Source organism: Guillardia theta (genome assembly GCF_000315625.1).
Source record: "Guillardia theta CCMP2712 unplaced genomic scaffold GUITHscaffold_25, whole genome shotgun sequence".
In the NCBI taxonomy this organism is placed as follows: Eukaryota; class Cryptophyceae; order Pyrenomonadales; family Geminigeraceae; genus Guillardia; species Guillardia theta.
Genome location: NW_005434649.1, coordinates 92,236 through 106,299, shown reverse-complemented (window position 1 = coordinate 106,299; position 14,064 = coordinate 92,236). Strand labels below are relative to the sequence as shown.

Sequence of the window (14,064 nt, the reverse complement as noted above, 5' to 3'; positions counted from 1 at the left end):
ACTAGACTAGGGGTCATCATCAATTGCCTTCGAGGAGCGGGGGTGGGTCACACAGGTTTGGGAAGCCAAGGGTAATAAAAGTTACTTTTGAGATACTAAGATAAAATGCATATGCTTCGCTGTGCTGCTTCCGAATTTTGAGATTTTTGGGTATGGTGTACAGGGGTGAATTGTTGTCAGGGGGTTGGGTATCAAGGGATGATTTTCGAGGGTAGGGTAGTATACCAGCAACTGGAATGACCGGAAATCCATGCTTGTGAGGCAATGGCGGGGGGGGGAGAAGTGAGAGCACGAGCAAGACGAGATGAAGAATGTGCAGGATTGGAAATATGTTTACGTCAAGATGAGGATGAGAAGGAGCAAGAGTGGCAGAGGATTTAAGGCTCAGGAGGTAGAAGATCACGGCAAGAATTGAGCATGAACTGAAGGAAGCGTAATCGACGGAGAGAACGAGAGCGGGAGCGAACCAGGAAATGCAGAAGATGGAGGAAAGGAATAATATCATGAGTGGAGGGGATTATTAAGGAAATATACGATGAATTCCAGAAGGAGGGTAGCAGGGTAGCAGGGTAGCAGGGTAGCAGGGTAGCAGGGAAGCCCATGATCATGCGAAGAGGACATATAGGGAAATTGAGAGGGCAGGGAGAAATAGGAACGTACAAGACTATCACGAAATGAGCAGGAGGAGAATTTTAGCTCATACATTGTGAGTTTTTTCCTCTAAATCATCTCGAAGAAGGAGAAGAAGTATTCAGACCAAGGAAAATAAGGGAAAACACTGGTGTTAGCTAATCCTGGCTTGCAGGCTGTGATGCTTCGTTGATCCGGTGTAAATCATGTCATCCAATCAAGCTGTAGCTTCAAACCATCCACCTTCTCCTCAGGATGGAGCAAGCCAGCAAAGCCGTCCAACGAGCACAGGGAAGCAGCGCTCCAGGCCAGGACATTCGAGTAGCAAAGGGAGAGACAGCACTGATGGCACGGGGAGATTGAAGGCAGATCAGGGATCGAACGATGATGAGAGTGAGGAAAGACACAGATCGCACGGGAACAACGATTCTTCATCACAGGCAGGGACCGTGAAGCCGTCTCGACGGCTGCGGGAAGGGGATCCCGAGTACTTGCACGAGAGTGAGGCGCTGCCTGGCAAGGATGATGCGGGGGGGAAGCCCCGAGCGTCCAAGGAGAGCTCGAAGAGAAGGTAGTTTGCTTGCGAGAGGAGCTTGAAACTTGTCTGTGCCACCTCTGATTGCTTCCAGTGCTAGATCTCCCGTTGAGAACTCCGTAGAAGACGACGTGCAGGGCAAGAAATTGGATTCGCTGCCAGGTGATGATGAGTTTGGTGTGGCTGCTCCTGACGAGCTCCCTGCAGCTTGTGACCCGTCGGTCTGCGCATGGCTGACTGAGATGGGCCTTCAGCAGTACATCGGTCTGTTCGCATCGCACCATGTTGGATCGCTGCAATCCTCATCGCCGCCAGTACGTTGAGTTTGCCTGCCCCAGGTCTCGTCGGACCTACTCAGTGAGCTGAACATGGAGGCGCTGGAGACCATCGGGGTCAACTCGTGGGGTCACAGATGCCTGATGTTGAGATCCCTGTCGAGCAGGAGGAAGGGTGAGACGGAAGCTGCCAACTCGTGCCTGTTCCTGACGCTCGACAGCCGCTGAGGAGATGCCCAGCATTGAGGAAGATTCAGCGGCGAGACCAGGTGGGACGAGCTGCCTTCCAGGGTTCATCCAGCCCTCATGGTCCTTCTCCTTTTCTGTAGGAGCGGGCAAGCAGAAACCCAATGCCAAGGAAAGATCAGGCGGCTTCGGCCTTGCGCTGACCGTCGCTGGAGCGCAAGCGGATGGAGGAAACGCACATGACAATTTGAAGGATGTCTACGAGCAGGTTGCTTGCCTCTTGCTACGGCATTCTTGCTTGCTTGTCTTCCTTGCTCTCCCTCCCTCAACCTCCTCCCTCACTTCCTCCCTCCTGCTTTGTTGAGCACGTGAGGAGAGGAGTGACGTGCGAGGCGTCAGATGGAAAACATGAAGATGCACTTCGAGGCGCAGATGGAGCAGCTGAACCGCGAGCTCATGGTTGAACTTCTCATCGGATGACGTGGCTGCCCTCATGCTTGCACGCAGGCGGCCAAGAACGAGCTGACGAGCATGAAAGGCGTTCTCAACACGTCCAATGCGCAGGTAATGCTCCGTTTGCTCCAACGGTTGTAGTGTTTGACTCCTCCTCCTCTCGCTTTTCCTCCTCCTCCTCTACCATTTCCTCATTGCAATCAAGCCGGCGGGAAACGGCAATGTACAGCAGAAGGGGGGCCGAAACCCCAATGGGGAAGGAGAGACGAGCAGCCATCGACGAGGAAACAACCCAGGGAAGACCAACAAGGGTCCTCGGAAAGAGCACGTCGACAACATGATGAGTGGTGTGTAGTGGCAGAAGGCCGGGGAGGGAGGGAGGGACAAGTCAGCGGAGGAGGGTCTGGTGGGGCTGGAAGTCTCAGGCTTACAGCAGGTGATGGATACAACTACGCGCAGTCGCAGATGTCGGGAGCCATGTCCAACAACGCGAACTTCATGCGGCAACTGGCACAGGTATGGGAGAAGGAGGGGAGGGGAGGAAGTGAGCGCTGGCTTCTGTTCTTACGCTGATTGCAGCAGAACATGGCGTACGGGCAGCCGATCTACACAGGAATGATGCCTAGCTCAGCTCAACAATTCTTCTACGGCAACATGGGCATGGTGAGATGCTGCGGCCCTCTTAGTCCTATTTCTATTCCCTTGCCTCCTCTTCCTCCTCCTCCTTCACTTCCCATCCTCTTCTTCTTCACACTTTCTCATGTCTCGTGCCAGCAGGTCGCGGGCTACGAGGGCTACGATCCTCAGTACTACATGCAAGCGATGATGCAGGCGCCGCAGCAGAACGTGCCGACCATGGCGGTGGCGATGGGAACGGATGGGGGATTCGACTCTGGACATGTCGGGGCTGCGGCTGGAGGAGGCGGGCAAGCGACTGGTCACGGAGGGACGGAGGAAGCGAAGGAAGGAGAGAAGGCAGAGTAGGACTGAGATGTACTTTATGGATGGGGACGGAGTTGCAGACATGGAGAGGGAGTAGGATGACAGGGGAATGGGAGATAACGAGGAGGAAGCAAACGGCCCTGCTGTTTTTCTTCACTTCTTCATCAACTTCTCAAGCTCTTCTCTCGTGATGATGGTGACAGCACCAGGTACATCCTTCGGCTTCCCCGTGCAGAGTCCTCGTACCTCCTTGGGATGACCTTTGAGCATGAACTTGCCAAGATCCTCGAAGTCTGCTCCTCCTCCCTTCCCCTTTCCCTTCCTCTTTCCCTTCCCCACCTCCTTCCAAAGGGCACCAACGGGAATGAAATCCTTCACTGGCTCAGCCTTCCTTTCCTCATCCTGCTGAGGCTCCCCTGAGCACATCTCGCTCCACTTTCCTCGGCACGTCTTGCTCACTTCACTCATGTTGGGGCCCATGAAGCTGGTCTTCGCCCTTGCTCTCGTCGTCCTCACCCCCTCCTCCCACAGCCCCAGCATGATTGTTGTCCTAGGCGTGCTCTTCTTCCCCATCGTCCCCTCAGCGCCGTCAAAGAACGTCGGGCACACACCATGTAGCAAGCCGCCATCGAACAACAGCACGCGTCCTCTCTTCGGTCTGCACAGGAAGCCCTTCGTGCTCGAGGCCTTGTCCTCGTCCTCGTCCTCAGGACTGTCGATGCTGCTATCCGTCACGAGTGTGGGGCTGCCGCCATCATGGAGGTAGAGGACGCAAGAGACGAGCGGGTGAGGGAATCCTTCTCCCTCTCTCACTCTGATCTCATCCAAGTCAAAGTGCAACTGATGTCCAGCGCAGCAGCTCTCCCTGGAGTGAGCCCACCATTCCACGCTCGCCGCCACCTTCCCTTCCATGAGCGGTCGTGCCAGTCGGATGAAGCGCCGCGCCAGCGCCTGGATCAGAGCTCCTCCGGGCGCATCTGACGCAGAGTTTCGTCTCCTCTTGCCCGAGCTGAGTTGAGGCTCCGCAAGAGGAGCGTTATAGCTAAAAAAGAAATCAGTGGGGTACTCGTGCTTCGACCAGAAGTCGCTGTCATCGCTGAACACCTCCTGCAAGCTCTTCAGCATCTCTTCTGAAACAGCATCGTCGTAGATCAGCGCTCTTCCCTCTGCCTCTCCTCTTCTGCTTACGCTCCTCCCCCCCTCGAAGACATGGTCATTGAGCCGGTAGAGGAACCCCAGCTCCGTAGCGAGCTCGTCCGCCTCCTCATGCTTCCCCTGAGCGTGAAGGAGCATGCTGAGCTCGTACTTGGCTGGCTCGAGGAACTGCTTCTTCCTCATCAGCGCTCTCAACGCCTTCTCCGCCTCCTCCATCCTCCCCTCCCCCCTCAACGCCAGCGCCTCCTCCATGTTCAGCACGTGTGACCACCCCACCCGTCTGATTCATCCCCTACCCCCGACAGTGGTGCATTTACTTCGATAGCTACCCTCTTATTGCCTGGAATTAATTGCCTGAAGTACCCTACCCTGATGTATGTACCCCACCCCCCTCAACCTCCACATTCAATTGGTCTGACTGGCGTGCTTATGCGGAGGAGGCATGCTATGCGGCAGCTTCCATGCAGCCTTGACCTGCAGTAGAGAGCGAGAGAGGAGGAGGAGGAGGAGGAAAGAGAGAGATAGGATGGGAGATAGGAGGGGAGAGAGAGAAGAGAGAGATTAGAAATAGTCGAGTCGGAGTTGGGATGAGGTTAGAGGAAACGACAATTGTACACGGCAGCAATGGGCGTGAGGGATAAACGAGGCGAAGAGAGCAGCAGACTGACCTTTGACTTGACCCTGTTGTCCTTCATGTGAGCGATGAGCCATGAGGCGGTGGAGGGATGAAACAAGGCGTTAGCGACTTGCTCTCTTGCTGTCATCCCCCTGAACCACAAGATGTCAACACGTCACACGGATAATGTCAAGTAACCTTGCAAAGTAAATCTTCCGTTGAGTGGAGGGGGACAGGAGACGCTTCGCTAGTGACCACAAGCCAGAAAACAAACGAGGGGCATCGAGGCAGACGATCGCTCCGAGTCGCTCGGGATAGTGGGTCTGAAGGAGCTCAAGTCAGCGACACGAGCAAGACAGGACTGGGAGGACCTGAAACATGTTGATCAGAGAGACTGAGAACCTCGGGTCCATCGCATCCCGCATGCCGAACCCCTCGAAGTCGCAGATCCACACAATGGTCTCCACGGGCGCTTGCATGACAGCGATGGCTCGCTCGATCTCTTGGGTGAAGTGAGCAAGAAGGACGGTCGGCTCCCTTGCGTCGCAGCAACGAAAGCAGTTGTACAGGACCTGTGCTCACTCGTCACAACGAGGGTCAAAAGTTGCTGATGGAGCTCGCACGGGTCTGCCGTAGCGGTCGCTGTCGATGAGACGGAGGTCATGAGCTCGGTGGTTCTTGATGCAAGCTTGGCACACCACGTTCTCAGGATGGGTCTTGTTCCTCCACTCCATCGTCACTAGCATCCTCTTCACCACCTTAGCCACGTTGCCGTTCTCGGCGCGCAGGAACCTATGGAGGACGGATCAGAGCTGGCAGGACGTGGAGAGAGCAAACCTGATGACGCATGCTCTGTCACACCACGAGGACAAGTCAGGACTTATTCCATGCGCTTTCAAAGCTGCCAAGACACTCTCGATGGACCCCTCTGGCTGAGGAGGATGCGGGAACGGAACAAGAGCCTCAACTTCAACGAACTTGTTGTCACTGTAGAAAGAGCCTTCATCAGTGTCTGCGCTCTTGGCTCTCTGTATCTCGACAGTATCAAAACTCTCCTCGTCATCTGTTGACTGCAATCCCTCGATCTGCAAGCATTGTGGGCTCACGTCCGTCATGGCCGGGATGACGTCTCAGGCTTGCTGCGCTTCAAGAGGTTTTAGATTGAATCGGAAGATATCTACCCAAGATGAAACTGAGCTCTCCCCGCTCCGTTTTCTTTGTGGATATTATTTGTGTGCTGCCTGGTTTCTAACCTGATGGAAAAGATTTCAGCCGAAAGACAAAGCATACACACGAAATAGAGGATCACGTAAACTTCGTGCTCATAACTTTGTCGCTCGAGCTTTTCTTTGATACATGTCCTCTCTCTGTTACATGTCGGTTGACAATCATCGCCTGATGTTTCAACCTGACTCGTTACGTACCTCCCTTCCCTTCTGCTCCCTGCCCTTCTTCCTCTGAGAACTTCAAACGAGCCGCACGCATTCTCGTCCTCCTCCTCCTCCTGTCCTCTCCCTCCAAGTCTGTCCTCCTTGGCTCTGCCTGCTCCTGCTTCCTCTCCCTTCTTGACTTGTTTCGCCCCTTGTCTTCGCAATGGTTTACTCCTCCGCCATGATGACATAAGTCAATCAGGGGGGGTGGGGGGTCTTAGGGTAGGGTGGGCAACGGGGTACAGAAGATATGAGGTAAGGTGTTAACCCCCTGGCGGCCCTTGAAGGCTCGGTACCTGAAACATGCACATAGGGGTACAGCAGCACAATCAGCGGGGTAGGGTGTGTGAGGGGGGGTACTTGTCGCAAGGGGTGAGGGGTTAGGGGTGGGGAGAGGGGTCGCATCGTTCTGGTACAACTAAAGAGTTCCAGTAAACCGGCGGCCCCCGCCCGGCCCGCGGCCCGGCGGCCGCCGCCAGGCTCCGAGCCTCCCGGAGTCCGACTCACCCTGACCGGCGGGCCGTCACTGTTCAGGCCGCCCCGAGCCCGGGCCCGGCCACCGGTGACCGCCCGGGCCCGGGGGGACTCGCCGGGCGCGGCCCGGAACCGTGCCGTGAACCGTTGGCTTGTAACCCGGTGACACTGTGACGCGAGATCGGCAGCAGCGGTCCGAACTCGTTTGAACGTACTAGTTGAACTTCCTGATGACTAAAAAACATGGTTTACTTGCCATGATTCTGGCTCGGAAACCCGGCGTTACCATTACTTCCAGCCTGCCAGGCGCCGCCGCCGCTGCCCGCCGGGCCCTGGACCCGGGTGCCGGCCGCGCCGGCGCCCGCCGGGCCCGGCCTGGGGCCCGGCAGGGGGCCCGGCGCGGCCTAGAATTGGACTCCCATCTACACCGGTGCCGCTTGGACTTCATTCATGCCGGATTTAGCAGGATGGCGGCAAGGCGCGGCCATGCTCTCCGGCGGGTTGACGGTGGTGATGATGGTTGTAGCTGTGATGAGAAGAGAAACTGGAGGCGGACATGGCAGCAAGGCGGACGTTCTGATGATGAGGTCTGAACCGGATGCCTAGTCCTCCTATGTGACGATGTGCTTCAGCGCTTTCAGGCCTGTTGGCTACGGGATAGATGCGAAGACAGTGAGCGATTCTCATCATCTTGCGGTCACTTGTAACTCTTTCCGCAATGTTCTAGGCTGTATACGACGATGAAGATATCTCCTCTGACATATTCGGAGCAAAGAAGGAGGTTCATGACAAGGAGACTTCCAATCGATCGAACAGAAATACCATACCTCAGAACATTCTAGCCCGCTTTGCCGAGGATAGAGCCGCTTTCGATACGTCTCATCCATCGAAGAAGACAAGTATGCTCATCAAGGTCCTCAAAATCTTCTCTGAGATCTACATGACAGGGCAAGGAATGCAATCGAAACAGTCTACTGCACAGAAAGATGTACGCCCAGTCATGCTGTAAACTTGCTGTCCTTTGACGTTCCCCAGGACGAGTCAGGCGTACAGCATGTGATTTCAGCCCTGCAAGATCATGTCGACCACATGGCGCGATCAAAGTCTGCAGGCTCCCCACAGAGCGACAACTACCTCCTCGATTTGCAGAAGGAGCTGGTCGACGTGAAAGAAGGAGAAGACAAGAAGGTTTCCTGATCTTCTTCACATGTCCTCCCGCTTCTCTCACCCTGTAGCAGATTCAGCTGCTGAGCAAGGCTGTCAAGAGCCTTGAGAAGGAGGTTGAAGTTCTCTCCAGCCGCGGCATGTCAACAGCTCCAGTCCTGTACGTCCCATCGGGAAGCAGCAAGGAGAGGAACGGGAAGCTGAGCGATGAGGGAGCGCAGGAGGGACAGAGCGGGGTGAGTCGTTGGTTCAAAACCTTGAGTGTGCTGCAGCATTGATGCTCCCTTCCCTGCCTCGTCTTCCTTCCTGAACTTTCACTTCCCTTATTCATCCTTCCTTCGTCTCCCGCTCCCGCTCCCGCTCCTTCCCCCTCCCTCTCCCTCTCCCCCTCCCTCTCCGTCTCCCTTCCCCTCTCCCTCTCCCTCTTCCTCTTCCTCTCCCTCTCCCCCAGCTGATTTCACCTCAGGACGACATGGCGCAAGGTCGCCGTGCGCAGCAGAGTGAGAAGAGTGAGGAGGAGTACAAGAGGATGCAGCAGCAGTACGTCATGGAGCACCAGCAGCAGTCGCTCCTTCCTCCCAAACCCGAGGTCTTCAAGCAATACTCTTCCTGCTTCCTCTCCCTCCTTTCCCCGCATTTGTCTCTACCTTTCCCCTCCTTTTCCCGCATTCGTTCCTCTCTCTCTTTCCCCTCCTTCATCACCCTCCTTTCCTCTCCTTCTCCAAACCTTTCCACCTCCACCTCGTCCTCCTCCCTGCCCCTCCCCCCCCTTGAACTCTCTATCACATTCCTGCAGCTCTCCTCCTCATTTCTCATCCTGGTCAACATGCTTTTCCTCAGCAGTGACCCTCAACAGGAGAGGGCCGAGCAATGCCTTCCTCCTTCTTGTTTTTGCCTTGACGAGGCCAAGCGACCCAACGTCGTCCAGAGCCCTGATGGGTCTCTGTCGTTGAGCAGGTGAACGTGCTTCCCATACTTTGCCCCTCCCTCTCCCCCTCCTCCTCCACCACCACCAACACCTCTTCCTCCTTATCGTCGTCCTCCTTCCACCTCTCTGTCCTCTCTCGCGTTTACTATCACTTGTTTCTTCCACCTGATCTTCCTCCCTGTTCTCTCCCCTGCCTCCCCCCGTGCCTCCCCTCTGGTGCTGCACCAGCTCAACTACTCTCCTGTCCTGTTTGCGTCTGCTATCGCTGAGATCCGGTCGCAGAGTCGACGGGGAGGGAGAGGAACAGGGATGTGTCTTCCTGCAAGCCCTCGGGAGAGTCGGTCATCGTCTGCAGCTCCAAGCTGAGGTGATTCAAAACTATTACTTGCATCCTCTCCTCTCCTCTCCCCTCCCCTCCTCCTCTCTCCTCCCCTCTCCCCTCTCTCCTCCCTCCTCTCCTCCTCTCCTCTCCCCTCCCCTCCTCTCCTCCTCTTCTCCTCTCCTCTCCCCTCCCCTCCTCTCGTCTTCCCTCCCCTCTCTCAGCTCTCCACCTCTCCTCTTCCCCCCCATCTCCTCGTTGGCCTCATGTGCTGTGGCAGGACGGAGGGCGGCACAACACTTGGAAGAACTTCGGGCAGGTGATGACTGGCTGCCTGCGGAAGCCGACGGGGGCGATCAAAGTAAGTTCGAGGAAGGAGAGAGGAGGGAGGAGAAGAGAAATTAGAGGGAAGTGCAGGGGAAGATTTTACGTAATGTAGGAGAGGACAGAGAAGAGGAGCTCAGTGGGAGGGGGGGGGGACGGAGGGGGGCAAGAGAGGACAGGACAGGACAGGGCAGGGCAGGGCAGGGCAGGACAGGAGAGGGATTGATAGGACAGGAGGGAAATAAGAAAGAAAAGGATGGGAAAAGGGAGAGGAGGGAAGAGAGGGATTGACGTATGGATCAGGTGACGGATATGATCACGAGCAGAAGTTTGCTGCTGCAGTTGTCGTGCAAGGGACAAACTCAAGCAGCATGAAAGGAGGGGGGGCGGGGAGAGATGCGTGTAGGGGAGGGGAGAAAGCGCATGGGACGAAGGCTGTAAGATCTTTCAATCTGACATGTAGGATGTAAAAAATCAACTGGTTCTTGTTGCTTTTCATCTCCTCCTCTCCAACCTGTCAAAACTCGAAATCAGACCCTCCTCCTCCTCCCCTCTACCTTGCCCTTCTGCCCGCCCCACCATCCTCCTCCAATACCTCTGTAGGGACTGTCGGAGGGCGGTGGACGCGAGTTTGTTCGAGGTGAGCAGCAGCTTGGCTCGCTTGTCCCACAACTTCCTAACGACGATGGCGGCGACCGCGCGCAGCTCCTGCGGCCTCAAGCTCCCCATGCTCTCCCTCACTGACTGACGCTGCACCACCTCCAGCAGCCTCTGCGTCGCCTCCATCACCTGCTCCAGCAGTCAGCCTCCTCCTCTTCCTCCTCCTCGCACTCGTCCTCCTGCTCCTCGTTGTCCTCCTCCTCCTCCTCCTTCTCCTACCCTTCGGTCATCCTCGTCGGAGGTAAAGATTCCGGTCCCCCTAAAGATTCCAAGAGGATCGACGAGCATACCCAGCAGCGTTCGTCCGTTCCTCATCTTCCCACTGATTCCACCGTCAATCCTCCTCCTCGTCCTCGTCCTCCTCGTCCTCCTCCTCTCTTCTTGCCTGGAGTTACGGATTGCCGTCCATGTTCCTCTCACTCCCGCATTGAGGATGCGGGCGAGCTGCACAAGAATCAAAGAGACGCCCGTCGGAAGGAGAATTTGAAGGAGGAGGAGGAGGAGGAGGAGGGAGGACTTTGTCAAGAAGTAATGCCGAGGTGATGCAGCTGCAGCTGCTGCTGGTGGTGGTGGTTGAGAACGAGGACGAGGACGAGGACGAGGACGAAGGAGGAGGAGGAAGAGAGTGTGTGGTGCTCACTTGCTCCAGGACGATTGCCTGTACAGGGCTGTCATCCTCCGTGAGGAGGAGGGACGAAAGCTGCTCGGCCGCTTCCTCTACCACCTGGAGGGAAATCTTGTCATCCCCTCCTTCCCGCTTCCCTTCCCTTCCTCTCTGCCGCTCTCTACTTCCCTTCCTCTTTCCTCTGTGCTCTCCTCACTCCCTCGTCCTCTCTCCCTCTCCCTACCGTGGTGATGGGCTTCGCAGCAGACACCAGCGATCCTCCTCCCGCTGCCGTCTGGTAGCTCGAGTAGCCATCCAGAAGCCACTCGACCCGCTCGACGTCAAGCAGACGATCCTCTGCTCGAGCACGTGAGGAGAGAGAACAGAAAAGACAAGACAAGACAAGACAAGACAAGACAAGACAAGACAAGACAAGACAAGACAAGACAAGACAAGACAAGACAAGACAAGACAAGACAAGACAAGACAAGACAGACTTCTTGGCTCCCATCTCCTCCCCTTCTTTCCACCCCCTCCCTGTCCCCCAACTACCAAACTTCATGGTTTTGCTCTCCTCCCTCTCCCTCTTCTCCTGACCCTTTTCTCCTCCCTTCCCCTCCTCTCTCCCCCCCTCCTCCTCTCACCCTTGTCCTTATCTGCCCCGAAGATGAACGTGTTGAGGGCCCCGGCAGTGCGCGGGTTTGTGTCGGTCAGGAGCCGCTGGCTGATGTAGGGCAGACACTCGCTGATGATCGCGTACTTGGGGTTGTTGCTGAGCCCGATGCCCTCCAGCACTCCAAACGCTCTGGCGATGTAGGCGAAGTAGGGGGGGATCTGAAACAAGTTCCCGTACTTCTCCGTCAGGTCCTGCAGCTCGGAGAACACGGCGTTGACGTCGATGTTCGCCGCTCCCCCTCCTGCCATGAGCCTCGTGTACACGCCAGCTACCACCTGCGGAGAGTGTGAGGAGGAGAGAGGGGGTGGAGGAGGAAGGAGGAAGTGGGAAGGGAATCAATCGGACGAGTAAACGAAACAAGATGGCAAAGAGGAAAGATGAAGAAAACAATGAACAAGTGAAGCGACAACGAGGAGGAGCAGGAGCAGGAGCAGGAATGAAGAGGAGAAAGGAGGAGGAGGAGGAGGAGGAGGAGGAAGAGGAATGAGGAGGAGGAGGAAGAAGAAGAGGAGAAAGGAGGAGGAGGAGGAGGAGGAGGAAGAAGAGGAGAAAGGAGGAGGAGGAGGACCTTGGCCTGCAGCAGCAAGTGAGGGATAGGCAGCGGAGGAGGAAGAGCAAGAGAAGGAGGAGGAGGAGGAGGAGGAGGAGGAGGAGGAGGAGGAGGAGGAGGAGGAGAGGCAGCAACAGAAGGAGGAGGGGCAAGCGAGGCAGGGGCAGAAGAGCAGGAGCGCAAGAGCAAACAGGAGCAGGAGCAAGAGGAGGATCAGCGGGGACTAGAGAAAGAGGCGAGTAACACCAGAGGAGTCTTGCTGATCGATTCCATGAAAGCTTCCGCATTCTCTCCCTCCTTCCTGTAGTCCAGCTCGTTGACGAAACCAAAACCCCAGTCGTCCACCAGCCCCTCGATGTCCCCGGGAGCTCCGAGCTTCTTCAGCAGGGGAGCAGATTCACGGATCAGATGCATATCGAGAGCAATCCTCTCCAAGATGTTCGGCCTCTGCACCTTCACTGCCACCTCCCTCCCGTCCTTGAGCCTTGCCCTGTACACCTGACCCAAGCTCGCTGCTGCGATGGGGCGATCGAAGTTGTCGTAGACCGAGGAGACGTCTCTCCCCAGCTCCCCCTTGATGATCTCAATCGCCGTCTCTGTCGAGAACTCAGGCACCTTGTCTTGCAGCTGCGTCAGCGCCCGCAGGTACTCGGGAGAGAGAAGGTCGGAGCGAATGGATAGTGACTGTCCAATCTTGATGAACGTGGGCCCGAGCTCCGTCAGGATGGTCGTCGCCTGGTCCGCCCGCTTCCCCTCGTTCTCCTCATACTTGTTCATCAGCAGGTCCAGCCCGACCGACACGCCGAAGCCAAGAGCAGCCATGGCGATCTGCGCGCCCCTCGAAAAGAACAGCACGGGCCTCTCTCTGAAGTACTCCGCGGCTGTGTCCTTGTCGTAAACCCCGGAAGGGTAGGGAGTTGTCATGGAGGGACGACGAGAGGCGACAGCAGCGACAGACAGCAGCAGGACGGCCCCGACGGACAGGAAGGCTGCGGGGTTTGCTTCCACGACCTTCACCACTCCGTCCACCGCTGCCGCTGCCTCCTGTTGCATCTGCTTTGACAGCGAGGCCCAGTCACTCCCCGACAATTTAGACAACATGCGCTGCTGATCTTGAATGCTCTTGCCGAGGCCCTGACAGTCAACATATTTGCAGACCTGCCCAGACAGCGCTTGCAGTTCAGGGGGCAGCGCCATTGATGATCCTAGTACAAGGTGTCGAGCTCTCTTGAAGGGCTTCAGGCACAACGAGTGACGATTCGTCGGGGCATGCAATCGATGGTAACAAGAATGCGATGGTGTGGGGAGGAAGCATGAACCCTGAACGTGCACCATGGCTGCACACTCGGAGAAGCGTCTCGAAGGGTTCTCGGCTTACTGCTGTGCAAAGGAAGAAATGGAAAGGGGAGGGAGAGGGACAACAGAATGAAACGAACACGGAGTAGATAAGTCCTAGCAAGAAATGCTCGAGCGCTTACAGACTCGTCAGAAGACGCTGCTCCTCTCTTCTTCCCTTCCCTTGTCCTTCCATTTCGCCTCCATGATCCCTTATACCCTATCGACCCTCCTACCCCTACCCACTGTTGAAGAAAAATTGTCTCCCACCCCACCCCCACTGCCTGAACCCTCTGACTTCATACAAATCCTTGTTCCGAAGTACCCACCCACCCTTCCTTAAAGAACCCCCACCCCCGCTCCTGCAATTCTGCTTATGTGCCGACCACGGTTACGCACCGTTACGAAAAATTGAACGGTTACGAACTTGCAGTGCGAAACGTAACGTTGTACTGACATCAACAACGGTCTGTCATTTTGTGCATTTCGGTTTTTAATATGTTTTGTTGTGAGAGGCGACAATGAAGGCAATCTAGCTAGTAGTAGCGACGCTAGACGACATGCTGAGCCCCCGACTATGATAGAGGAGGAGGAGGAGGAGGAGGAAGAGAATGATCCCTGGAAGACCGACCGTACAGGTCCTCCTGGTCACTGTATCGTACTCCAGTCAAAGGAAGGTTAGAGGGAGGAGGAGGCAAGGAGAATCAAGACCGTCTAATGAGGAGGGGGAGGAGAGGGAGGGAGGGAGGGAGGGAGGGAGGGAGGGAGGGAGGGAGGGAGGGAGGGAGGGAGGGAGGGAGGGAGGGAG

General features: G+C 56.3%; 4 protein-coding genes across 4 annotated transcripts; 2 read left to right on the top strand and 2 right to left on the bottom strand.

The window, feature by feature from the left end:
- The first annotated feature begins 802 nt into the window (after positions 1-802).
- Positions 803-3,405, top strand: GUITHDRAFT_152019 (hypothetical protein). The gene is made up of 12 exons (XM_005834459.1): positions 803-1,201; positions 1,260-1,327; positions 1,373-1,449; positions 1,504-1,615; positions 1,662-1,709; positions 1,770-1,894; positions 2,026-2,085; positions 2,134-2,190; positions 2,285-2,426; positions 2,516-2,595; positions 2,659-2,742; positions 2,854-3,405. The coding sequence occupies exons 1-12, from the start codon at positions 837-839 to the stop codon at positions 3,061-3,063; spliced, it is 1,428 nt and encodes a 475-aa protein (XP_005834516.1). The 5' UTR covers positions 803-836; the 3' UTR covers positions 3,064-3,405.
- Positions 3,406-4,581: 1,176 nt separating this feature from the next.
- On the bottom strand, positions 4,582-6,275 carry GUITHDRAFT_162637 (hypothetical protein; the record flags this gene model as incomplete). The annotated part of the gene is made up of 6 exons (XM_005834458.1): positions 5,630-6,275; positions 5,416-5,584; positions 5,164-5,364; positions 4,991-5,115; positions 4,845-4,944; positions 4,582-4,650 (listed from the first exon to the last, which is right to left on the bottom strand). The coding sequence occupies exons 1-6, from the start codon at positions 5,905-5,907 to the stop codon at positions 4,582-4,584; spliced, it is 942 nt and encodes a 313-aa protein (XP_005834515.1). The 5' UTR covers positions 5,908-6,275.
- Positions 6,276-7,146: 871 nt separating this feature from the next.
- GUITHDRAFT_137317 (hypothetical protein) lies at positions 7,147-9,657 on the top strand (the record flags this gene model as incomplete). Its single annotated transcript, XM_005834457.1, has 10 exons — positions 7,147-7,283; positions 7,329-7,368; positions 7,424-7,684; positions 7,732-7,884; positions 7,935-8,096; positions 8,327-8,449; positions 8,657-8,817; positions 9,071-9,155; positions 9,388-9,468; positions 9,547-9,657. 10 exons carry the CDS (start codon positions 7,147-7,149, stop codon positions 9,655-9,657), a joined length of 1,314 nt encoding a protein of 437 aa, XP_005834514.1.
- Positions 9,658-9,926: 269 nt separating this feature from the next.
- GUITHDRAFT_137316 (hypothetical protein) lies at positions 9,927-13,118 on the bottom strand (the record flags this gene model as incomplete). The annotated part of the gene is made up of 8 exons (XM_005834456.1): positions 9,927-9,945; positions 10,027-10,220; positions 10,311-10,535; positions 10,732-10,815; positions 10,940-11,052; positions 11,340-11,646; positions 12,168-13,055; positions 13,080-13,118. 8 exons carry the CDS (start codon positions 13,116-13,118, stop codon positions 9,927-9,929), a joined length of 1,869 nt encoding a protein of 622 aa, XP_005834513.1.
- Positions 13,119-14,064: the final 946 nt, after the last annotated feature.